The sequence below is a fragment of the Rana temporaria genome, chromosome 9 (assembly GCF_905171775.1).
Source record: "Rana temporaria chromosome 9, aRanTem1.1, whole genome shotgun sequence".
Lineage (NCBI taxonomy): Eukaryota > Metazoa > Chordata > Amphibia > Anura > Ranidae > Rana > Rana temporaria.
Window position 1 is genome coordinate 44,111,354 of NC_053497.1, and position 26,694 is coordinate 44,138,047.

General features: G+C 43.5%; 1 protein-coding gene across 2 annotated transcripts in view; it reads right to left on the reverse strand.

The window, feature by feature from the left end:
• ECH1 (enoyl-CoA hydratase 1) overlaps positions 1–26,694 on the reverse strand; it is a 50,019-nt gene that overhangs the window by 20,692 nt on the left and 2,633 nt on the right. The window contains exons 1-6 of one of the 2 annotated variants that reach the window (XM_040323323.1): positions 21,316–21,417; positions 14,434–14,596; positions 10,787–10,875; positions 7,944–8,068; positions 3,224–3,272; positions 3,084–3,148 (exon numbers count right to left, since the gene is read on the reverse strand). In XM_040323323.1, coding sequence (XP_040179257.1) covers positions 3,084–3,148; positions 3,224–3,272; positions 7,944–8,068; positions 10,787–10,875; positions 14,434–14,564 — 459 coding nt within the window. In that variant the 5' untranslated portion in view covers positions 14,565–14,596; positions 21,316–21,417. Of the gene's footprint in view, positions 1–3,083; positions 3,149–3,223; positions 3,273–7,943; positions 8,069–10,786; positions 10,876–14,433; positions 14,597–21,315; positions 21,418–26,694 lie in introns of those variants that run through there. The other variant, XM_040323322.1, reaches the window with a different exon arrangement.

Sequence of the window (26,694 nt, forward strand, 5' to 3'; positions counted from 1 at the left end):
TTTGTGGGAACAGTTTGGGGATAACCCTTCTTGTTTGAACATGACTGCACACCAGTGCAGAAAGCAAGGACCATAAAGACATGAAAGAGCAAGTTTGGGGTGGGGGAACTTGACAGCCCTGCACAGATTCCTGACCTCAATCCAATAGAACATCTTTGGGATGAATTAGAGTGGAGACTGCTAGCCAGGCCTTCACGTCCACATCAGTGCCTGACCTCACAAATGTGCTTCTGGAAGAATGGTCAAACATTCCCATAGACACACTCCTAAACTTTGTGGTCAGCCTTCCCAGAAGAGTTGAAGCTGTTATAGCTGCAAAGGGTGAGCCAACTCAATATTGAATCCCCGTGGTTCTCGAGCTTCCTGATCTGCCAGGCAAGCCCAAGAACCCCTGGAAAGAGGGGGGCGACCCCTCTCTTTGTTTCTAAAAGTGATACAGTGGAAAATCTGCCAATTGGACCATTTTTATCAGTTAGATAATCGATGGCTAAAAAAAGATCCGGCAGTTGCGGCGGCTGGTAACAGATATGAGCGGAGGATAAATTACCTCAGCTCATCGCTATGGTCTAGGACAGTGATGGCGAACCTTTTTGTGCCAGAGTGCCCAAACAGCAATACAAAACCAACTTATTTATTTCAAAGTGCCAACACAGAATTCAACCTAAAAGCGGCTCTGTACAGAGGATGGGACTGATTATCCCTCTGAATGAGCCCTAAGGGACCAAAAACGAACAACTCTGCCCAGAAAAAACCCTTTTGTGTTTTTTCAAAACAGTGCGTTACACTCAGAATACAGGGTTTAGGAATGCGTTACGCTCAGAATACAGGGATTGGGGGGGGGGGGGGATGTGAAGGCCAGTAGAGAGTCCTCGGCCCCCTTCACATTACCTCCCCCATACACACACAATGTAGTGTCCTCTGCCCACCCTTTCCCCTATAGCAGTGACCTCTGGCTTCCCTCCCATAGCACTGTCCTACCTGTATATGTACACAGTGACTCCTCCACATGGTCAAGCTTTAGAGCCCGAGCACCTGCACAGGCAGCCTCTCTCCTATTGGCTCTCAAAGTCCAGGAAGAGAAGAGTCACTCGGTTTCCAAAGGCATCGCGGCGCAAGTCCTTCCCACTGGGCTGCCCTCGGTGCATGCAGGGAGGAATGCACATCGGCCGCCCCGCTGCCCGATAGCACTGATGCAAGGAGGGAAGCCGGCGCCTCTGTGACTGCCTGGCTAGTGGATCTCTTCACTTTTTTAATCGCAGACCACAGCAGCATTATTGTTGTATCTGCAAGACAAGATGTCCAGAGCACACCACTGTCCCTTACAATAGATGTCAAGAGCCCCCCCACCACCACCAGAAGTTAAGAGTCCTCCACCCTTCCTTACATGACAGAAATGCCATTTTAATAGCATCATGTGCTCCCGGGCAAAGTAATGCATTGGGGCCCTAGGAGATAGACTCCTGCAGCGCGTCACGGCAAAAAGTCAGTGTGGCTAAATTATGCTACATATTAGGCATGGCTTTTTGTCCGATTAGAAGCAACAAAAACACAACTAGAGAATTGCTCCAAATTATATTCACCTCTATACACACTGTCCCACCCTCTCTACACCGCACCTCTGAATACACTGACCCTCTTTACCCCTGGGCACACTCCTCCCACTCTTTTTTACTCTCCCTCCCTGTCATAAATAGCAGGGGAAGGCAGGAGGGCAAAGCTCACGGGGTCACCAGCACAGTGGATCACAGGGGGCATAGCTGTGTCTCCTATCCCTGCACTATACAAAGCCTGAACACAGGCACCAGTGGCAGCCTATTCATTAGAGGCACACGGTGCCCCCCCATCCATGCCATCGACCCCCTAATCTATATACAGGGCGCAGGACTATGGACTCCAATGGGGGAGTGGGGTTTGAAGCACGTGATTAGAGGTTCTAATAGGCTTCAAAAAAGTTTAGGCTCTGGGCGCAGAGCACTGCCAGAGCCGCTGCCTGCACCCCCACCACCTAGATGGGGTCCGCCCGCCATGCTGGAGGACACCGGAGCCTGCAGCACGTCACCTAAATGGGGTAGGCGCCTATCCCCCCGCAGATTCTTTGGTCAGTGTAATGTAGTTATTCGACTTTTTATCACAGCGTTCCTTTAAACTGCCTAAAGCCTAGTACACACAGACCGAATGTCAGCCGTCAGTTTCTATTGACAAGCTCCTGATCAGCGCTCTCAGCCAATGGCTGAGGGCGCTAACTGGAGTGTTCTGGCGGGGTCAGAACACAATAGCACAGCAGGGGAGATCGTTGTACCAACATCAAATGGTTAGTACAGCGACTCTGACCTGAGCTGTCAGTTTTGCGGGTTGAAAAAAAAACAAAACAAAATAGTGGTGTGTATCAGGCTTAGCGGTTTGTTTTGGGGACTCTCTTGGTGAGATCTCCATGCTGAATTCCCAGGTCTGCACACCTGCTGTGGTTATTACTAGGGCTTCCCACTCTCATTGTTAAAGCTTTATTATTTTATATTCTGTAGAATGCAGTGGAAGGTACTAAAACACCCCTAAATCCCAGGGGGACAAAAAGAGAATTTAGGAACTATAGCAGGGAAACCTCGCTATAAGAATATGTAGTGACTCAACTCACTAAACTCAACCTATAGCTAAAACATTACTTTGCATGGACTGCCCATCCTGCATTTAGTAAATTGGGTTAGATGCATGAACACTGTACACTACAGAACCTTTACAATTGGGCATGATAAAAAAAACTCAAAGTACGCAGGTAACGCGGTGCAACATGGTGTTTGGCAGCTTCATCAAGTTACTCTGATTTGGACTTTTAGCCATATGTAATTGAATTGTAATATTTACGAAAAGAAAAGTTTGATTTAAACAATACCAGCTCAGACTTGGAATATTGCCATTTCATACAGTGTGTTTTCAAATTCACAAATTATTCTTTAGAAAATTATAGGTGGTTATAAATTGCAAATGATTAAAACAATCCAGCCTAAAATTGCAAAGGTTTACTACATTTCAAGGTAAAGTTCAGTTTGCAGTCCATACCACGGAAGTCCATGCTTCTATGTCTTTACCTTAACTTGAAACCAGGCATCCTGCGAGCAGTAACGGATGTCACAGGCAGTGATGAGATTCATCCCTGATGGAAGACAAAGTATTAATCATCAAGACACAAATCTCTCATCTAGTCAAATGACAATGTGCACTGTCTCACCTCCTCCAATGCACCCATTATGGATTGCAGCAATCACTGGCTTCGTACACTGCAATTTAAAACATACAGGTAATAAAATGAAGCATTATGTACAGTACAACCAACCATGGGAATACCTCTTCCAAAGGTCAGAATAAAGCAGTATTCTATGAGCCATTATGGCAAAATAGTTAAACAATGTAACAGTTAGCTTTTCTCAGTGTATACAGCACTCTATATGCCATATCTATCATACTCAATATCATTAGGTATTTAATATAGCTGCTGGGTCAAGTTAGAGATTGGCATAGACATATATTATATATTGATGTATTCCATATTTATGTGAACAACCTGAAGTATAAAAGGAGTCATGGGTTCTATCGCTTATATATATACTAATGCTTACTACCCCACCTCAACATCTACCCAGACTAAGTGGTATTTATGTCAACTTGAGAAGCCAGAGATAATACCACTCAGAAGCTCAATGCTGTCCAATTGGCCCTGTTGGGGGCCACCCCTTGTATTTTGTTTTCCGATTCGGAGAAAGGGGCCGACTGCTCTTGCTTACACTTTATTCAGGAGTCCAATCAGGAGTAAGAGTAAATGCAATCACCTCTGTGGCATTCTCCAAAGCTCAACTGTACACGCCAGGGCTGCCCCCTATCCCCCATTTTAATCCTAAAACGGGGACCATTTCACTGCATGGTAGGGGCCAACTATAATATTACTGGTGTCCATATGGGCCCCCCATCAACAAAGTCATCGTTTATGCAGATTATTCTTACTAACCTTTACAGACAGGTTCATTCCTTACTAACTTTCAGCATGTAAGAAATGCATGGCTCTTTCGAATTTTCACATTAACCCCCAGATGTTCCGAAGCCTTGCACCTCTTCCTACCAAAGATCATATTGGCCAGGGTCCTACACAACTTTCCCTTCAAGTGAGCCAATCAATCTACCTGGGCATCAACCTCCCTGGGGATCTCACACACAAGCCTTTATTCTAAACTCCCCCTTTCTCTCCAGACTATTAAAAAAAAAAAAGACCCGACAACCTGGCCTAAGGGAACATTATCATAGACGGAAACATGTACATACTCATACAGAATATTCTTTCTAGAAGATACCCTTTACAGGCCTTGTCAATTCAGATTCACACACAAGCCTTTATTCTAAACTCCCCCTTTCTCTCCAGACTATTAAAAAAAAAAAAGACCTGACAACCTGGCCTAAGGGAACATTATCATAGACGGAAACATGTACATACTCATACAGAATATTCTTTCTAGAAGATACCCTTTACAGGCCTTGTCAATTCAGATTCCACAATTCTTCGTGAAATTTACCCAAACCCTTCAAAACAAATTGGGTGAAACACAATATATTATGTCTCAGCAAATAGGAAGGAGGCATGTCCCTCTCGGACATTGCTCGCTTTCATCTTACCATGATAAGGAAATGTGTAGGCATGAAAAAAACGAACTCCTGGGTTTCTATGGAACAAACCTTCCCCTTTGCACCCCTCAATGTATTTCTTTGGTGAGAAACAGTCTCTTCTCAAATGTCACCCAGAAATGTGGCCTACATGGACCATAGTTCAAATTACTTTTAGCAGAAGAGTGTTGCTACACCCCTCACTAATCACCACAAACTAATGGAACTAATCTCTCCTTCGGGCATTCAGGTTCGAATATTTGTGGTAGTAAGCAAATACAGAACTCTAAACTTCAAGAAATACACAGGCTGACCCTTGTATGCCAATCTATCCATGGACTCAGATCTGGCTCACTTGGGACAATGGTGGTGGAGACAACTTGCATACTTTATACATTTGCTCCCCAAAGCCTCTGCCTTTGACTGATCAACTTTCTAACAGGAATGCATACAATCCGGCCCAGCTAAACACACTCCTTCCTTCAGCTATAAACTCCTTTAAGCCTACAAGTACCTTCCTCTCCCTTTATTAAAAATAATGACAGGACCTATGTATATAGTTTATACTGGAGGGACAATCTAAATTCCTTGCATTATCTTTCAAGCCACCCAGAAATTATAGATATAGGGATTCAGGAAATAACTCATGACCAGGTGGTACAGCATCCCTCAAGTACTGCATTCCATGTTTCCCAATTTTCCTGAGTAATGTTGGAACTGTGGCTTTTCTGCAGGAGTCCTGCATATCTTCTGGTCCTGTCCGAAATTAAGTCACGTCTGGGATCAGATACATATTATCACCCAGAAATGTACAGACTTTCCAATCTCCAAACAGACATTTTTGTGCTTTACCATAATTCCATTCCCTTAAAATCTTAGAAAATGTCAGTCATAGTCCATATAGTAAATGCTGCCTGTACTTGTATACCAACTATTTGTAAAGAACCCCCCACCCTGTCCCTCCATCCCTACCCGAGTGTTGAAATACTGTCTGGATAGGGGAACATTAAATCCATGGAAGACCCGACTAGCTCCCTCACCAAGAGCATGGACACAAAAACCCAGCTTAGTTGAATAGAGTTCTTCTCCTCCCCAGAGTTCATATTATTCTGGAACTCAGACAATACAGAACCTTCCCCCATAGTTCTGCCCCTACCCGCATTTCTTTCTACTCCCATCAAGGCCCCTTGTAACCCCCCCCCCCCCCCCCCCCCCCCTGGGGTTGCCACCTCATCCCTTTAAACCCGAAGACATATGAATTACACAGGTTCTGAAGCTAATTTAATGCAGGAAAGGCACAAGGTGAGTTTAATTACCACCTTAATCAGCCACAGAACCTGTGTAATTAATATGTGTTCGGGTTTAAAAGGGATGAGGTGGCAACCCTACCCCCCACCCTACCCCCTGATACTTGATATATTCACCTCCGCCTGCTATTGACACCCACTATCTCCTGCTGTTACCTCAGACGTGGGTGATTTTATACAATCTCCTCTTCCTCATTACCCATTCTGCTCACCGTTTGCTTCCTGCATACCTTTTCCCTCTACAAGTGCCCAACAAATTCCACTTTTTTGGGAATATATACTAGCATTTAGGGCACTGGTGCCCATCTAAACACTTACCCCAGTTATAAAGTTATGCAGTCAAGTTTGACTACCTCTTTTAAACAAGAAGCTGTACCTGCTGTGTACTCCATACTTTGGGGGTTATTTACGAAAGGCAAATCCACTTTGCACTAAGTGTACTTGGAAGTGCAGTCGCTGTAAATCTGAGGGGTAGATCTGAAATGAGCTCTGCCGATTTTATCATCCAACCATGTGCATGCTAAAAAAAAAATGTTTTCCTTGCATGTCCCCCTCGGATCTACAGCGACTGCACTTCCAAGAGCACTTGTAGTGCAAAGTGGATTTACCTTTTGCGTCTTTAGCTGTCTGAGCTTACATGTACTTCTACTGTGCATATTATGCTGTATTTCAGTGGTCTTCAAACTGCAGCCCTTTGCATGCCTGTATCTGGTCCTTGAGACAGTTTTCCTCCCATATGACACCAACGATGGGGCACTATTCCTCCCATTGACACCAAAAATGGGGCACTATTCCTCCTATTGACACCAATGATGGGGCAGTATTCCTTCCATCAAGAACAGAGCATTGTTTACTCCCACTGAAGCAAGGATATTGTCTACTCCCCTTGGCCCTCTAAATTATGACGAAAAGTAAACTGGCCTTTGTTTGGCAACCCCTGCTGTATTTGAAGCATTTTGGATACACTGTGCTTTTTTTAATATGCATTACCATGTAGTGCTACTATAAAAACATTCAATAAAAAAAATTAGTAAATATAAGTTTACAGACAGAGGATATTTTTATATATAGATATAGATATAGATAGAGAGAGAGATTTATTTATTTATTTATATATATAAAAACTCAGCAAATGTCATCTTTATTGGGAAGACCACACTGCCAAGTGAACATTCAACCGAAGACTACGCTTCAATAAAGAATGCATTATACTTTTTCTAGCAAATGTCTGCGGAATTGGTCAATAGTGCCGTTACAACTGGTAAAGACTGGAATTATGCACTAATCTGAAAGTGTAGTCTTATATTTACACAATCTTATTAATTAAAAAATGTATATTTGTCTGTTAATTTGGCTTTACTTACCTTGCCTGTGCCAAAAGTCATCTGAAGTCTTAAGGTACCTGACCCCAAATATAGTTTCCCAAAACAATCTTCCATTTTCTGGTTCTTTTCTGATGATTTGCCCATAATCTGCTCCTGTTTTCATCTACTTTTGCTAACATCTCTCTTAAACCTTCCAGTCTACAATCTAGTACTGAGCATAGAGTTCTTCTCCGTGCACCCACTGCTGCTCATCCACAATTTAGTCCAGTTGACGCTCTCTCCATCACAAAGGCCCCATCTCCAACACTCTTCATCTAATATGTCCCGATTTCATTCTCTAATCTCCCAGCTCTCCACAAGGCAAACCCAACTGTCCTCTGCTGTTCAGGCCCATCTCCTGCCAATCTCTTCACTTCCAAATTCCCATTAAAATCCACTCTTTGTACATCTTCCATTCACTGTTTCATCCCAACCCTAATTTCATGTACCCACTGAGCTGCATCACCTCAAGAAGAGGTTTTAATGCATTCTTTGCTTATCTCAACCCCTTCACCATCAGTTCCCATATTCTCTATCATAAGCCAACATACTATCCCACTCTACATCACCATTATGACCTTCTATTTCCTCCCCCTGAATAAGTTGGATATACCATTCGTATATATACCTTCTCAATAGCACTAAAAGATTCCTGATAATCTTTTATCTTCTTGCGCACGTTCCAGGCAATTCTTGCAGTGTCAGTTTCCTCATGTTGTAAAAAATCACCGGCAAGGTCTGAAAGGTCAATACCTATGTAAAGAATAAACATAAAATTTTTTTTTTAACTTACCAATAAATATATACTCATTTTAAAGTATATTTATGCACAGAGTATTTCCGTGTCTTTCTGAGCATTTCCAAACAACACCATTCGGCACTGGCACCCCCCACCTCAGGCCAACGCGGTACTACAAACCGCTTTGGCCTGAATCCTGCTCGTTTCCTGGGACAACACTCACAAACCGAGTTACGATTTTAAAAAATACAGTGCTCTTATTGCAAAACGCTCGTTAACCACATTACTCGTAATCCGAGGTTCCACTATACAACTTTCACCCAGGATTCACAATTTTTTCCAAAATAATTTGTTTTTTTATAGAATTTATTTAAAAAAAATAAAATTATGACTCTTGGTAAAAGATGTGTGAGTCTTGTAAAAATAAAATAAAAATTATAGATAGATCCAGTAATAACAGGAACAATATTTATCACATTTTGCATTCCAGTACAGCAATCTCCACCACACACAGTACATGCACCATACCACGTTATCAGGGGGGCAACTGCAAGAACCAGGAAGAGACAACCAGGCCCCTGATGATGTAAGAAAAGATGGGGGAGCAGGATCCAGCATGTGGCAACGGAGCAGCAGATTACAGATTACATCAGAGCGCTAGATTTGATGAATGTGTGAGTATATTTTTTTGAGGACAACCCAGTGGACAAGGTAAGAGGGGGGGGGGGGGGGGGGGGGGGAAGGAAAACATTTACAGAGGGAGTGAAGTTCCTCTAACCTTTAACCACCCTACTTACCCAAACTAAAAAAAAAAAAAATGGCCAAATCATAAAAATACCAGTTTCTGCCATAATGGCAATAACTGTACATAAGTACCCTGAAAATATAAGTGCACTGTTCAAAATACTTTCCTCTCGGGAATCTGCACACGGATGTTACAGTACCATGACTGCCTCCATTTTGGTTTCCTTTGAGAGCCAGAGGTAGGTGACAAATGTAAATTAGCACCCACTCTCTCTAGATTTTGTGCCTGTACTTCTATTCTACTTCTGAATGCTCCTAAGCAAAGCACCTCCTGTGGAGATATGACCATCAGCATTTGGCAGTGAACTTGCATGTTGGCCGATTGTAAGAACACATATGGCCAGTAAATACACAGTGGAGTTGATTTACTAAAACTGGGGTGTGCAAAATCTAGTGCAGTTGCGCATGGTAGCCAGCTTCTAACTTTAGCTTGTTCAATTAAGCTTTGACAGGCCCTCGTTCATACCGATGCGACTTGTCATGCGATTTGACAGTTCCAAATCTCATGACAAACTGTCAGTCACTGCCGGCAATGGAACTGTTCATATCGCTGCGACTCATGTCGCAGCGATTAGGGAAAAGGTTCCTGCATTTCTTTTTACCCATTTCATTGCAACTTGCATAGACTTCTGTTAAATGAAGTCACAAGCCACAATGAATTTAGCAGTGCAAATTGTGCTGAAGTGGCGTAATTTCAAAGCCGCACCAGTGTGAACCAGGGCTAAAACCTGGAAGCTGGTTAGTTTCTATGCAGAGCTGCACCAGATTTTGCACTATCCAGTTTTAGTAAATCAACCCCAATATGTTTTGTAAAAAGTAATATTCACTTCTAGATGCTTCTAATTTTGACTGTCCTATCATCCTGGACCACAAACCTTCCTCACTGTACTATGTTTTCTGCTGCACCATTGGCATGGTTATATCTTCTTAGTCCTCTCCATAAAATTATCAGAAATTTGTGCTTAAAGTAGAACTATAGGCAGCACTTTTATTTTGGATAGAGTAAGGGAGGGTTATAGCCTCTGTCAGTTTATTTTTTACCATGCCTATCCCTGAAGTGAGAGGAAATATATGCAAATTAAGGGAATCCATTGCCCCCAGGACCTAAGAACTAGTGTCGCCACTCAAAATTTTCAGGGTGGGTCTTAAACAGAAAAGGGTGTGGCCTTGACAGGAAGGGGTGGGTCATATTTAAATTAGGGGGTGCACGAGCTTAGTCAGGCCTAGGGCAGCACAAAACCTAAATACGCTACTGAATTTTTCCCCAGAATCCAGGAGCCTTACCTGTGCCAGATAACCTATCTTGTGGTTTTAGCAAGAGAGAGTCAGAAAGAGGTTGATTTACCAAAACTGGAGAGTTCAACTTCTGGTGCAGCTCTGCATAGAAACCAATCAGCTCCCATGTTTTTTTTTTTTTGTTAAAGCTTAATTTAACACTCTTAAATTAGAAGCCGATTGGCTACCATGCACAGCTGCACCAGATTTTGCATTCTCTAGTTTTAGTAAATCAACCCCTTAGGGCCCTTTCACACGGAGCGGATCCGTATTGATCCGCCCTGTGTGTGTCCGTCGGCTCATCGGGGATCATCCGTAAATCCCCGCTGAGCTGTCGGCGGACAGGGCAGTCCCCGCACACTGTGCAGAGACCGCCCTGTCTTTCCTCCGCTCTCCCCTATGGGGAATCGGATGAATACGGACTGTGTGTCCATATTCATCTGATCCATTCCGCCAGACGGAAGAAAAATAGGGTTTTCTTCCGTCCGCAAAATCGGATCTTTGCGGACGTTTACGGACGTTAGCGGATGCATCATCCGCTAACGTCTGCAATCCCATAGGGAAGCATTACAAGTCCGTTTACGGACTTGTAAAAAACGGACCGTTTGTCCGTACGTGTGAAAGGGCCCTTAGTGTTATATAGATAGACTTACCTGACGTGAACATTTTACCAGCACCAGAAATAACGACTGCTCTACAATCAGTGTCGTCTGATAAGGCACGGAAGCAGAGAACCATCTCCCTGTGAGAAGAAAGAAAAGTACATATCCCTTAGAGATTATCTGGCATTTCAGGAATTATAATATTCGTTTCATCAGAGTTGTAGCATTCTCCATGATGCTACATTTGCCATAGTTTAAAAGTAACCACAGACTTATTGAGTCTGCTTCACAACAAACAAGGGAATCAAATGAAACAAAAAAGGGCCACGACTGCTGTCTTCTTTCTGGAAATGCTAGATGTCTGGCTGTCACACTGACCCCTCTGATATTGCGTCACAAACCCAGAACCACTATGCATATAAAAGGGCTTCTGGCCTATACCAATTACAACCTTAACTGATTATCTTACCAACCACTCAGTGTCTGCCATTCCTCTCTGCCAATCCCTCCACTGGCTTCCGATTGACCAACAAATAGAATAAAAAAATACTAGCAACTTACATAGGCATCCACAGCTCTGCCCCCAGCTACATCACCAGACTCATCTCAACCAAACTATACTCCCAAGAACTCATGCTCCTTTCCCATCTCCTCCCATCTGTGTCTCCAGAATTTCTCCAGAGCCTCTCCCATCCTCTGAAACTCCTTACCCCAATCCGTCTGGTTATCTCCTACTCTGCTTTTAGATGACCCCTGAAGCCTATCCCACCTTCTAGATAACAACTGAATTTTACTTTCTTGAACAACTTCTCCCGACAGTGTTACAACTTTTTGTACCACTTCCCCTTCTTTAGGTTTTAAGTTCTCATAAGCCTTTCTAACCCCTTTGTCTGATACGGAAACTGCCTTTATTTTGTAAAGCATTGTGCATGCTGTTGGCACTATATAAATACTATAGAATATGTTTATTCCATTTTTTGCAAGAGATGATCAAGCAGAATCTGGAGTTGATTTACCCTTAAAAAAAAAAAAAAAAATGGCCCTAGTATATGAATGTGAGTTAGGGACCTTAGATTTTAAAGTGGAGGTTCACCCAAAAAAAAAAAAAAAAAATGTAACATTACATTCAGCCGAGTTGTCATAATGACAATCGGCTGTTTTTTTTTAATTTTATCCCCGTACATATCGTATTTTCACCGCCGCTTCCGGGTATGTCTTCGGCGGGACTTGGCATTCCTAATTGATTGACAGGCTTCCGACTGTCGCATACTGCGCGTCACGAGTTGCCGAAAGAAGCCGAACGTCGGTGCGCAGGCGCCGTATAGAGCGGCACCGATGTTCGGCTCCTTTTGGCAACTCGTGACGCGTAGTATGCGACGGTCGGAAGCCTGTCAATCAATTAGGAATGCCCAGTCCCGCAGAAGACATACCCGGAAGCGGCAGTGAAAATGCGGTATGCACGGGGATAAAATAAAATAAAAAATGCAGATTTTGGGGTGAACCCCCGCTTTAAGCTCCTTGAGGGTAGGGACCGATGTGAATGTACAATGTATATGTAAAGTGCTGCGTAAATTGGCAACGCTATATAAGTACCTAAATAATAATAAAACTGGAGAGTGCAAAATCTGATGCAGCTGTGCCTGGTAGCCAATCAGCTTCTAACTTCAGCTTGTTCAATTAGGCTTTCACAAAAAAACTGGAAGCCGATTGGTTTCTTAGCAGAGCTGCACCAGATTTTGCACGCTCCAGTTTTAGTAAATCAATCCCATTGTTTTGTAAAATACAGAAAGCGAAGGAAATGAGAAGCAGTAATTAAATAGTTTGGAATGAAAACAGAGAGAGCAGCAATCTGTAGGAGGAATGTCTTTATATGGATATTTGTAGCACAGACACTCAGGTGAGAGTCAGGCTCATTGTTTAAATGGAAAGGTATATCCGACAATAGACTGAAAAGTCAAAAAGGCTTCAGGGTACACCAGTTTTGAGAAAAATACGAGCCACATCTACTTTTAAAAATGCTAATTACCGGCTCGACTCTAAGGCCCCTTTCAGACGGACGGCAGTTTTGCCGCAATTAAAAGCATGTACATTTTCAGTGAAATTCAAGGATCTGGGCACTGCTATTAGCTGCATTTGTACATTGCGATTACGTGTGGTTACATGCGGCCGCGTTTAGCTGCGGTAGTCATTTCCATAGAAACCCTTTTTATTTTTTTTGATTATGATGTGCTTCCTGTTCTTTTTTTTTTCTCACGCTGCTATCCGCAGTTGACACAAAAGACTGCGATTACCTGCGGTTAAGTGCATATAGCTGCACTAAATCGCACCAGGACGCATTCAATTCTTATTTTTATATTCGCACCAAACCGCATGCAACAAAATCGCAGCTAAACGTTGTGTGTGAATGGGGCCATAGGAAAGCATTGTGTGCTTTTAGCTGTGGTAGAAAACTAGAAAATCCGCAGCTAAAAGCACCATTTTATCTGTCCGTGTGAAAGGCCCCTAAAGCAGAACTAAAGTGAAAACCTGTTTTGTCAATGATGGGGGGATTAGGAAATATGGGAATTTCTCCTAAAACACGAACAATCAGCACAAGGGAAAAATAATCCACTGAGAGCATACAACATTGGGGGTACAGTGTTGGCCAGCACTACAGGAGAAAAAGATTTGGGGGGTGCTTATTTTAGATGATTGAAAAAAAATCAGAAAACAGTGTGGCCAGACAGTGGGGAAAGAAAATAGAATTCTAGGATGCATCACTAGAGGGATCACCAGCAGGAGGAAGGAGCTTCCGATTCCCCTCTATAGCTCTTTAGTGAGACCTCAGACCTTTAGAATTAGGTGTCCCATTTCTGGAGACCTCAGTTACAAAAAGATATTGATAGGATAGAATGAGTCCAGAGATCGGTAACAAAAATGGTTAAAGGTTTGGGGGATAAAACATATCGAGAGCGACTTCAGGAACGTAATATGTACAGTCTGGAGGAAAAAAGGGAAAGCGGAAACATGATTGAAGCCTTTAAATACATTAAGGGGGTAAATAAGGTTCAGGAGGGCAGTCTTTTCAATATGAAACCAAAATCAAGAACACGGGGACATGACCTCAAACTAACTGGAGGAAATTTTTAAAAGTAATCTTAGAAAGTATTATTTTACTGAAAGAGTGGTTGATGATTGGAATAAACTACCAACAGAGGTAGTGACACAGTCAACAGTAAACGGCTTCAAAACATGCTTGGGATAAACATAAGTCTATATTTAGACATAATGGGCAGACTCCATGGACTACTCAGTCTTTTTCGGACGTCAATTTTTCTATCAGGGCGGCCTGTCCATTAAGGGCACACAAGCTCTGCCTCCCCCTCCATCCATGCGTCCGGCCCCTTTCAGGACACTGGTGCATGAATTCCAATGTGGAAGGGCTGTTTTTTTGAAGCACCGATTAGAGCCAGAGGCTCCAATATAGGGTGGGCTTGGGTCGCAGAGAGTGCGCTCCGAGCCCACCCAGGTGTGTTACAACAGCGAATCAATATTTGCTGTTGTAACACTGATCCTCCTCCAGGCCAATTAGGAAGCGGGTTTTGACACCCGTCACTTGATATGTCCATGATCCTTTAATTTCATGGCTACAGTAATCCTGTTAAAATACCACAGCCTGCTGTGTGGCCTTGGTGAAGAGGATGTGTAGATTATCTTACCTCCAGAAAGCTTTGTTCATGGCATTTCTTTTCTCAGGACGGTTTATTTCCACGTGGAAGATGTTATCTTTTGGTGTTGTGACTTTCAGTGTCTCATAGTCATAGGATGCAGGCCCCGCCTCAGACGACATGTTCCGCAGTCCCAGAACCGCCTTGTGCAAATCTGAGAATCCGAAACAGAACAATATTTAGATCAAATGAAAACGAAACTTTCCCATGCATATTACAGGCCGACGGTACAATCCCCTTTACAAAGGACTACGTAGTGTGATGGCCTACCTAGACACGCCATTTAATTTGTATCCAATTAGGTAGATACTTGCACTACATAGTTGTAGACAAATCAAAAAGAGAATGTACAATCAGACTGTGTCTGGTCATCTCAAGACCCCTTAGCCCCCATGTAGTGTGACGCGGCAGCAGCCCCGAGACGCTGGAGGGATGAAAACACATTGCCCTCTATGGAGATGGTTCACATCTCCACGCCGAACGCCTGCCGCCTGAAAAAAAAGTCCCGGACCTTTTTTTCAGGCGGCTTTCGGCGTTCTGCATAGGAGATGTGAACCATCTCCATAGAGGGGGTGAGGCTGCATTCACAATCGCAGCGTTTTGTCGCCGCAAATCGCGGTACAAAACGCCGCAATTTGTCGCCACAATTCGCGGGACAAAAGACCGCAACTTGTCGCCGCAATTCGCGGGACAAAAGACCGCGATTTTGTATGCCTAGGTGTGAAAGCAAGCTTACCCCATATCATAAAATCAGAGAATGCTTTCATTCTCAGCCTGCCACTTCCTATAAAACATTACTCCCCAAATTTCGGCTGGTGAGCTGCTTAAGGCCAGTTGGGTGCTGTAAACCTGGCCCCTGCAATGAGACCCTGTCTTCAGGGTTTTCTCATTGCAAACTGGAGGCAGAGAGCTACCGATTTGCAGAGTGGGCAGCAAGTGTTGGAACATGCTAAGTGCCGGAATGCCACAGGCACTATTGGGTGGAGTGATTGCCTGCCTAATGGCACCTGCACACTCTCAGCTGTGATGTCATCACAAGGACATTGAGTTTCCCAATGGTAAGTGCTTCTGAACACCAATGATGGCACACTAGTCCTTTAACTGTACACCAATGATGGGGAACGATATTCTGCTGTAAAAACCACTGAAAACAAGAGATGGGGCACTATATTTCTTCCACTGACCACCACTGATTGGACACCATTTCTCCCATTGAATGCCAATGATGGGACACTATTACTTCCACTGACCACCAATGATGGTGCACATAACTCCTACTAATTATTGACCACCAATAATGGCGCACTACATTCCTCCCACGTACACCAATGATGGGGCACAAATCCTCCTACTGACATGAGGGCATTTATAACTCCAACCAATCACTGACATTGGGGAATTTTTTACTACCACTGACCCTTGTGGATGTAACCTAATTTACTTCCATTGACCTCCTACAGTTAGGGTGTTTTTTATTCTTTGTACCCCTACTGGTCACAGTCCAGCCTCTAATCAGTGTAACAGGCAAAAGCATTCCATGCTATGCCGCCTGGGACCATTTGTATTACTATTGTTATTACAGGTACTTATATAGCGCCAACAATTTACACAGAGCTTTACATATTTATTTTACATTCAAGGAGCTTACCATCTAAAGGTCCCTAACTCACATTCTCACGTACACAGGACCAATTAAGACAGGAGCCAATTAACCTACCAGCATATCTTTAGAGTGTGGGAGGAAACCCACGCAGGCACAGGGAGAACAAACTCTGTGCAGGTAGTGTCATGGTTGGGATTCAAAGCCAACAACCCGACACTAGTGCTGCCAGGAGAAAGCACCAACCACTAAGCCACTGTGCTGCCCACATTTCTATGCCAGTATGTCCTCTAAAGACCATTTTACATGCTTTATTACAGTGACAATATAAGCCATAACACTGTAATGCCACATTCACACGAACTGATTTTCCGTTGAAAAAAAAAAAAAAGGATGGTTTTTCCCGACAGAATTCCGCTCAAGCTTGGCTTGCATACACACAGTCACACCAAATTCCGACCGTCAAGAACGCGGTAACGTTCAACACTACAACGAGCCGAAAAAAATGCTTTACGAGCAAGAATTTTTTTCCGTCTGAAAAATTGAGAACCTGCTCTCCAAGTCCGACAGAAAAAGTCCGATGGGGCATACACGCGGTCGGAATATCCGATGAAAAGCTCCCATCTGACTTTTTCCATCGGAAATTCTGACCATGTGTACGCGGCATTAGGAATTTTTTTTTTATTAAACCATGCAAATAAAGGGTGAGCAGCATACACAGTTCTATAGAGTTTATCCCAATCCTGGTCACTGTCAATTGGTCAGCTGAGGAAAAAGACATATCCTGTCTTTTAAGAATTACCAAGCATAAGAGTTACCAAGTTTTACCAAAGACTCTTTACTGAATGGGGCCATATAACTGTGGGTCTAAATTACCGATAACGTTTACTCTTTATGAATTCCAGGTACAGATATTTTTACATTGTTACAGTATCTTCAGCTTGTACCAATGTACGTATGTATGTGGGATCCCCAAAGAAGCTTGAATCATTGTAATAGACATGATTATTACAGTGATCTCCACTAGCTTCCGGGTCCTGTTCCAAGCAGCTGCATTTCAAACAGAGAAGGCTGCTTGCTCAACACGGGTAATTATTGTAAAGAGTTCTCTGATTGGACGAGGCAGAGAGGTAGCGTGATGATGCGACAATCTCCACCACCCACCTCCAATGAGACAACACTTTGCATTCGTTGAGTAAATGCAAAGTGTTCTCTGTATGGCGCAAAGTGTTTTCTGTATGGCGCCCGTGCCAGGCAAGTGACCCCATTTGTTCAGTAAGGAGCAGGGCATGGGACATAGAAACTAGCAGCAACCACTGTAGTAGCAGTCTTTACTAATTTTCAGCTTCCATGGGGATCCTACAGGTATGGCACATATATAATTACACAGACGTCCAATTTGAATGTAAATATGTAAACAAAAAATGAAACAAAACTTTCTCCCAAGGTCTTTAAAGTGGATGTAAACCCGAAAATGTATTTATTTATTTTTTTAGGTCACAATGTACAGTATAAGATTTCCTATCATCTGTGCCCAGTCTTGGCACACAGAGTTAATCCAACTCTGAGCAATCATCTTTTATTGTTCAGTGAAATAAAAATACAGACTTACAAAAAACCTTAGTCCGTTCCGCCCCCTTGCTGTGAGTGACAGGTTATTTACATGTCGCATGCACTAGCCTGGAGACAGGCATTATTTTTTAATTCCCACCCCCACTCCTTTTCTGAAGTCATATGGTTACTTTTCTGGATTTTGACTGGATATTAGTGATCATAGCAGAATTTAGTGTAAGGAATACACAGGAAAAAAATGCACGTTAACAAGGGGAGTGAAGAGGTGGGTGGGGAGTCTACTGACATCACAACTCCACCCACCGAGCTCCAGACAACAGACCCACCCACAGAATCTGCAGTTTTTCAGTTCTTATAACAAACGGAGGGGAGACGACATTTGACAGGTAAGGATACATGCAGGAAGCATCTATATCCTTATAGATAAGCACTATGGCGGTAGTTTAGAAAGGATGAGAGTGGGTTTATATCAGTGGTGTCCAAACTGCGGCCTGGAGGCCAGATGCGGCCCTTTGCGTGCCTTTATCCGGCCCTTGGGGCACTATTCCTCATACTGGTACAAGACACTATTCATCTCACTAACACCAACTTTGGGGCACCATTCTTCTTACTGACACCAATGATGGGGTACTATTCTTTCCACCGATACCAATAATGGGGTACTATTCCTCCTACTGACACCAACATCTGGCCCCCCTACAGTCTGAAGGACACTAAACTGTCCCTTTGTTTAAAAAGTTTGGAGACTCCTTGTTTACATCCACTTTAATGCAGCAGAATATAAGCAGGTAGGTATCTGTGCTACTGAAAATAATATTTGTGATTAAAGAATCACGATGAAAGCAGCCAGCGCTATTTGTTGATAAGCAAATAATAACAGTAAAAAGTTTAATGCAGCAGAAAAGAGATTCAGAACATAACACCAAAAGTTATTAAAACAAAATATTTTTATTGATACAAAACATTCAAATTCCAAAACATTGTTTAAAATATGAGCTCTGGTATATATAACCCCAAATACAACCAATGATGTCCATGAATAGTGACAGGTGAAAACTTTTCATGCAGAAATTTACATATGAATTTTCCTGCCCAAAAAGGGGGCTTTTTGGGCATGAAAAGTAATTTGGAAATTCGCACATACGTTTTTTTTCACCTGCCACTATTTAAGGGCATCATTGGTAGTATTTGGGGTTATATATACCAGAGCTCATATTTTAAACAATGTTTTGGAATTTTTATGTTTTGCATCAATAAAATAACTTTTTTTTTAAATAACCTTTGATGTACTGTTCTGAATCTCTTTTGCATTATGCCCCGTGCACACGATCGGAACTTCCGATGGAAAAAGTCAAACGGAATTTTTTCATCAGATATTCCGACCGTGAGTGGACCCCATCTGAGTTTTTCCATCGGAAATTCAGATAGACTAAAGGCCCGTACACACGGTCGGACTTTCGTCCAACAAACTTCAAAATCTGCAAGTTTTCACATTTGTCCGACCTTGTGTATGCTCCATCGGACCAACTTTTTCGGGTTTCGTCGGACAAAAAGTTTGGTCTGCAAACGGACAAACTTTACGACAACAAAAGTCCGATGGTGCCTAGTCCGACTGTGTGTACACCAAAGCCATCGGACTTTTGTCCGAAGTACAAACACGCATGCCCAGAACTAATGTTAAAATCAACCAACAATAGCAGAAGTTAACCAAAGGGTGGCGATAAAGAGCAGAAAAGACACGTGATGTTGGGAAAGTTTTAGAAAAGTTTGCAGAAAAGTCCGAGCGTGTGTATGCTATGGGTGTGACCGGACAACTCACTTCGGACAAAAATCCAAGGGAAAGTTTGACGGATGTCCGAATCGTGTGTACGAGGCTTTAGAAAGAGAACATGTTCCAGTGAAAAAAAATTCTATCGGAAATTCCGTTCGTCTGTATGGAACTCAGACAGAGAAAAAAACATGCATGCTCAGAATCAAGTCGACGCATGCTCTGAAGCATTGAACTTCATTTTTCTCGGCTTGTCGTCGTGTTGTACGTCACCGCCTTTTAGACGGTCGGACTTTGGTGTTACAGTGTGTATGCAAGACAGCTTGAACGGAATTCCGTCTGAAAAATCCGTCTGAGTTTATCCCGACATAAATTCTGATCATGTGTACGGGGCATTAAAGACCTTGGGAGAAATTGTGTTTCATTTTGTGTATAATATTGGGGCGAGCAGAATCCTATGATTTTGGCTAGCGGGTACTTGATGTAAATATGTAAAAACTGCCAAGCCTAAACTTCAGCAAAAACAAGGAACCCGATTGGAACATTTCCACCTTTACGCTGGATTTCGTATATACTGGAAATCACACAGTGCAAAGATCATCTGTTCTGTAACTTTATCAAATTTACAACAATACAAACACACACATTAATGGGTTCTAAAACAGTAAGGATCTAAGTAGGGCCGAAACAACTAATCGATTATGAAATTAATCGATTACTATTTTCATAATAGATTAATCAGCCAGTAACATAATGGGGTAAAAAAATAAAAATAAATAAGCCCTTTATAGTACAAAAAGAGCAAATCACTACTGTAAGTATTACTGTCACTGTACCACAGTAAAAAAAAATACAGTAGAGATTTGCTCTTTTTGTATTATAAAAGGGATACCGTATTTATCGGCGTATAACACGCACAGGGGTATAAAACGCACCCTAACTTTAAGAGGGAAGTTTCAGGAAAAAAAACTTTCCACAGCCCCCTGCGTATAACACGCAGGCACAGTTTACCCTCTATTTTCAGGGTAAAAAAATGTGTTATACGCCAATAAATACAGTAATTTTTGTTTTTTTAAATACATTATGTTACTAAACACACGACCGGTTTTTCCGTTGGAATAAACTCGGATGTTTTTTCCGACAGAATTCCGCTAAAGCTGTCTTTTAGTGTGAAGTGGAGTGTTGTGCTCGCCCCCTCCCTTGGACTACAGGAGAGTCAGGACGCCCACTAACACACAGCTTCTTTCTGCAACGTAAAAAGCGTCCTGACTCTCCAAGGGAGGGGGCGAGCATGACCAGGGAGAAAGCCTTGCATTACCGTGTGGAGTTACAGACAGAAGAACAGGAAGTGAGGATTTATCGGAAGAAATAAGGACATTTAAAAGCAAAATGGAAGGATGAGGTAAGTGAAGGAGGACTGCACTAAAGGTAAAGGAAGCCATTTAGGAAAAAATATTGTACCTTTACAACCCCTATAATGTAATTTCTGAACAAAAACCCGATCCACTGTTTGAAAATTCCTTTCACCAAGTTTTCTATTATTTCTACTAATAATATCTGATGATATTTACCAGACTCACCCTCTAATAGTAATTACAGTATATCTAATTTGTCAATTATTCTCAGAGTGGATTAAAGATTTTGCTCCATAACCATATAGTTGGTTATTTATATTTACCATTGCATAGAGATATTTAAGAATAAATTGCCTTTTTTTTTTTTAAGTTTACATATTAACTAAATTATACACCACACTTTTTTTAAGGTAATTAACCGATTAATCGAAACATTAAATCGGCCAACTAATCGATTATGAAAATAATCGTTAGTTGCAGCCCTAGATCTAGGATAGATCTATCTACAGGTGTAAGCATAACAGGATATAGTACTTCATATGATATATTGAGGTGCCTGCATGAAGAAAGAGGTTTACCGTTCTCCTTGTTAGTGGCTGCTGGATCAGACGAATGTCGGTATTTGTACAGTTAACGAGCCAAGCGCGTCCCTCGACTAAAGTTCAGTGTAGGAAGCAGAGAAGAGGTCAGAGTGCCAGGTTGTATATTAAATAAGTCTGATTGCGAAATGTCAGTGTGAGACAGCCAGTCACCAATGACACTTGTGACGGTATCGGTATGATATCCCCGTCAACGTTCCCTTCTTCCCATAACGAAAATCACCCCAATATTCCACGAGGAGGGATATCCCTGGAATCGCCCAGAAAGCCACACATGAGACAAGCTTACTGCTTGAACAACACAGACTTTAATGTTATATCACACAGCTTATATGTCATTTCCAAAACTGTTACAATGACAAATCTCCGCCCCCCTCACACTGGGGCTTCCATACAGATGACTAGGTAGACACGACGGGGCCGATGCTGAAAACACATTTTCTTTAGACAATGACATCAATGACGCTGAGCACTAGCTGTACTGAATACATCAACCAGACCGCTCGACCCCGCATATGGAGAGATAATTACCACAATGAAGCAATCAGAATAATTAACACAAGCCACTTAAACACAGCTCTCCTTCACACAACACAATAGATCAATTAACCTTTAGAAATAGTGAGGGGACATTAGCACGTCAATAACCTGTCAGAGGAATGAATCACATGAAATTCCTTTCTACCTCTACCCATATGGCTAGCAGGGAGCAGTAAACTGAGACATATAGGCAAATGTATCACAATGGCCCCCCTTTTGCTCCCTGCTCCGGCAAACCCGGTTGGACCTTCCCTGGTCCAGTAGGGTTGACGGGTTCAGAGCTTTTAGTTCGAGATTAACTCCGTTTGGCATGACTGACCTCCCTTGGCAACTGCTTCAGACTCAGGTATGTCACCGGGTCGTCAGATCACACGCCGGTCAGTCCCCAAGTCTTTGTGCGATCTGCAAAGTCACCAGAAGTCAGTGTGAAGACAGCGAATGGGTCTGTGCGCCGCCGTCTAGGTGTCCCGCTATGGGAGGGGGCAGGTTATGGCTCTGAAGTGACAATCCCAGGAGATTCATAAAAAGAAAAAGTTATATTTGTTGAAATGCTGTAGCACTGGTGCTCAGAGTCCGGGGGGGGGGAGGGGAATCAGAGCCCCATAAGGTCAGCCACCTCCGCAGCCGCCGGTTCTCCTCTTGGAGCTTCTCCAGCTCCATCTCCAGTTCATGGAGCCTGGGGGGGGTCAGCCTGCTGTGACCTCAGGTGGTTGTTCTCCTCCTCCATGTGGCTTATGCACTCCTCCAGCTCTATGTACTCACGGATCAGATCCTGCTTGCTCATGTCCTGCAGGCTCTCCACGTGGTCCTTCATCATCAGGAACTGGGTGGTGGTGTAAGGGGCCACCGGTGGGCCCTTGGCGAACATCTCGGCCCGCATCTGGGGCGCCCGCTGCGATTCCATCTCCTCCAGTCGCTTCTTCTCCTCCCAGGTCCGCTGGTTATATGACTTCCAGGACCTCTTCTTCTTGGAAGGTAGCTGGCGGTGCCTCTTTCTGCCCAGCTCCCTCCAGGGCCCCTCCGGCTCAGGGCTGTCGCCCATGACCAGCTGACAATGGTGTTCCCTGTTGTCCGTAATAACAGATTGTACCATGAGGGCTTCGTAAGGGGTGCCCAATGGTTCTTCCTGACCCAGCTCCTGGGGATCCCAAGCCGAGTCTACACAATGGGCTGCTGCTGGTGGGCGGTACCCAGGTTGAGACCAATTTGACCTGGTGTTGTCATTCATGGGGCAATTCTGCTTGAAGTGACCCAGCTGTTTGCACCGGAAGCAGCGTTGTTCGTTGCCCTCCTGGCGTGGATAGCGAGGGCTAGATGTCACCGGTCTGTTAGGACTTTTTCCAAGTACTCGCCGATACCGAATACCGATACTTTTTTTAATGTCATGTGACAGCGGCAGTATTTTTTTTAATTTTTTACAACTTTTTTATTTTTTAGACGGGGTAGTGGATTGTCAGTGTTTTTTTTTTTATTATTATTTAAATTTTTTAAATTATTTATTTAAATTTTTTTTTTTTATCAGCCCTGTTGGGGGGGCTTTGGTGAGATATCAGGGGTCTTAACAGACCTCTGACTTCTCCCCTTTAAGACAGAGAAAGGGACTAAGGACACAGATTCCCCAGTCCCTTTCTCTGCAGTCTCAGCTGAAATGAATGGAGAGAAGCTTCTCTCCATTCATAAACTGAAGCATCGTAAACACAGGTTACGATGCTCTGTTATGTAAATGGACAGAGTCAGAGATCACTGACTCTGTCCATTCGGAAAAGGTAGGAGCCGGGTTTAGCGGCTCCTACCTCCGCTCTCCATCCTGACAAATTAAGGGGGGAGAGCGGCACGGAGGGTGGACAAGACAGCACGGGGGGACAAGACAGCAAGCACGGAGAAGACTTGTAACTCCCCCCACCACCCAATGCCTGACTGCCCAGGTATCGGGTGAAGCATCGGAGCATTTCCCCCCCGAGTACAAGTACTCAGGAAATGCTTGGGATCGATACCGATACTAGTATCGGGACATCCCTAATGACTATACAAAATGTCCCCCTTAAAAAGATAAGACACCCCCTGTATAGAGACACGTAGGGGAGGGGACAGGACAGCAGGAGTGTCTGTGTGAGGCTAAAGAGGACTTTACCATATCCCGATCTCTGTACATCATTACGGGCCTGTTTTAGAGTGGTGCACTTCCGCACCCACGCTGTGCGAGTACCCCGGCAGGTACTATGCGAGCTCGCTCGCATGAATGTGTGGAGTTCTTGCGGGGAGGACCAGAGACAGACGCCGAGGTACCCCAGAAGACGAGGATCGGGCCACTCTGTGCAAAACGAGCTGCACAGTGGAGGTAAGTATAACATGTTTATTTTATTTTTTTCTTTACAACCGCTTTAAAACTGGGGTGCCTCAAGATTTTGAATACTTTTAAAGGTTACCGAAACAATAGAAAAAAAAAAAAAGAAGGTTGAGAAAATTTGCTCGAATGCATGCACAACGAATGGTATTGCAATGCACCACATATGGAGCAGTTGTGTTTCTATGCGAATGTCACAACACATACATGTGAACAGGCCTTCAAATGTTTCTCCCATGTAATGTGACAAACCAGAGGCATGCTGCACATCACCTGTGTATGGAAAACAGCAAGAAGCTTTATTTCCTGGTTCTAAAAAGCCTGAAGTCAAATTACAAGCATCTCCTGCAGAGAAGTTTTTTTTTTTTTGGGGGGGGGGGGGTATACTTGCTAAGACTCTTTAATGTTAAAGGAATGTGGCCGATGGGCCTGTTCCTATTAGAACTGTCCATATTCCCATCGTACATGCGTCGTACAGCATGCACATCACGGTATGAATATTCGCCAGCACACCACGGCTCTTCAAATAAGTCAGGTTATTTTTATTGAACAAAGATCACAGTACAAAAAAGAGCAACATTTTGGAGCCATAGAAATAGAGGTCGACCGATATATCAGCCGATTTTTGGCACTTTTTAATAATTCGGCATTGGCCGATTGTTTAAAAAAAAAAAAAAAAGCTGATGGAAAACTTCAGCGCTACTTGCAAATAGCTGCCAAGTGTGAGAAAAGAGAAAATGTTTCTACTTATGAATGAACTGAACTCTGTGTGTAGAAGTTCTCAGTTTAACCATTTAAAGACTAAGGGCCAGATTCAGATACATTTGTGTATCTTTAAGCGGGCGTAGCGCATCTCATATGCGCTACGCCGCCGTAACTTAGCAAGGCGAGTACTGTATTCTGAAAGAACTTGCGCCTTTAGTTACGGCGGCGTATCGTATATGGGCCGGCGTAAGCCCGCCTAATTCAAAATAGGAAGGAGGTGGGCGTGTTTTAGTATAATGATCCGTGACCCCATGTAAATGAAGCGCCGAACGCACGGAGCATGCGCTCTGGGATACGTGGACGTATCCCAGTGCGCATGCGTCAAAATCACGTCGTCTAGAGATACGCTGAACACTGCCTACAACGTGTACGTAAGTTACGCACAGCCCTATTCGCGTACGACTTACACAAACGACGTAAAATTAGACGCTGTGCCGACGTCCATACTTAACATTGGCTACGCCTCATATAGCAGGGGTAAATTTACGCCGGAAAAAGCCTTACGTAAACGACGTAAAAAAATCCGCCGGGTGCACGTACGTTTCTGAATCGGCGTATCTAGCTCATTTGCATATTCAACGCGGAAATCAATGGAAGCGCCACCTGGCGGCCAGCGGAAATATGCAACTAAGATACGATGGCGTAAGAGACTTACGTCGGTCATATCTTAGCCAAATTTCGGCGTATCTTGCTTTCTGAATACAGAAAAAAAGATACGCCGGCGCATCCTAGAACTTACGCGGCGTATCAATAGATACGTCGACGTAAATTCTTTCTGAATCCGGCCCTAAATCTTTTCTGACGATTGTTGCTTACACGTAAAAATCCTGTATTTTTTTGTTGCAATATTTTATGACACATGGTATTTGCGCAGCGGTCTTTCCAACGCAATTTTTGGGGAAAAAATACACTTTAATGAATTAAAAAAAAAATAAACAGTAAAGTTAGCCAGTTTTTTTTTTTTTTCTTCGTCCAAAAGTTTTGATTACCTGTTTTTGTGCCTGCTTCCTGATTCCCTTACCGAAGATGGTGGGGGCAGCACCCAAGAGCCGATGGAGAGATCAGCTTCGGGTGCCGACATTGCGGGCGCCCAGAACAGGTAAGTGTCCATATATTAAAAGTCAGCAGCTGCAGTATTTGTAGCTGCTGACTTTTAATATATATATTTATTTTTTTCGGCGGAACTCAGCTGCTTACACACTGGAGCGGACAGGCGTTGATGGCAAAACACAGCTAGTTTTAGCGGCGCTTTAGCATCATTTTAGCGGCGCTATTCGGCTGCTAGCGGGGCGCTTATAACCTAGCTAGCGGCCGATGAAGAGGTTAAATGCGCCCGTGTAGCACCGCTGCAGAAGCCATTTGCAGGCACTTCGGCAGCAGTGCCCATTCATTTCAATGGGTAGAAGTGGTGGAGGAGCAGTACACACTGCTCCAAAGATGCTGCTTGCAGGACTTTTTTTTTGTAACGCCCTGCCAGCGCACCGCCTCAGTGTGAAAGCACTTGGGCTTTCACACTGAGACTGCAGGGGAGCCGTTTTGCAGGCACATTACAGGCGCTATTTTTTAGCCCAAAAGTGTCTGAAAACCCCCCCAGTGTTAGGCCTCTTTCACACTGAGGAGTTTTTCAGGTGGTACAGCGCCAAAAATAGCGCTGCTATACCGCCTGAAAAACTTCTGTCCAGCCTTCTCAATGTGAAAGCCTGAGGGCT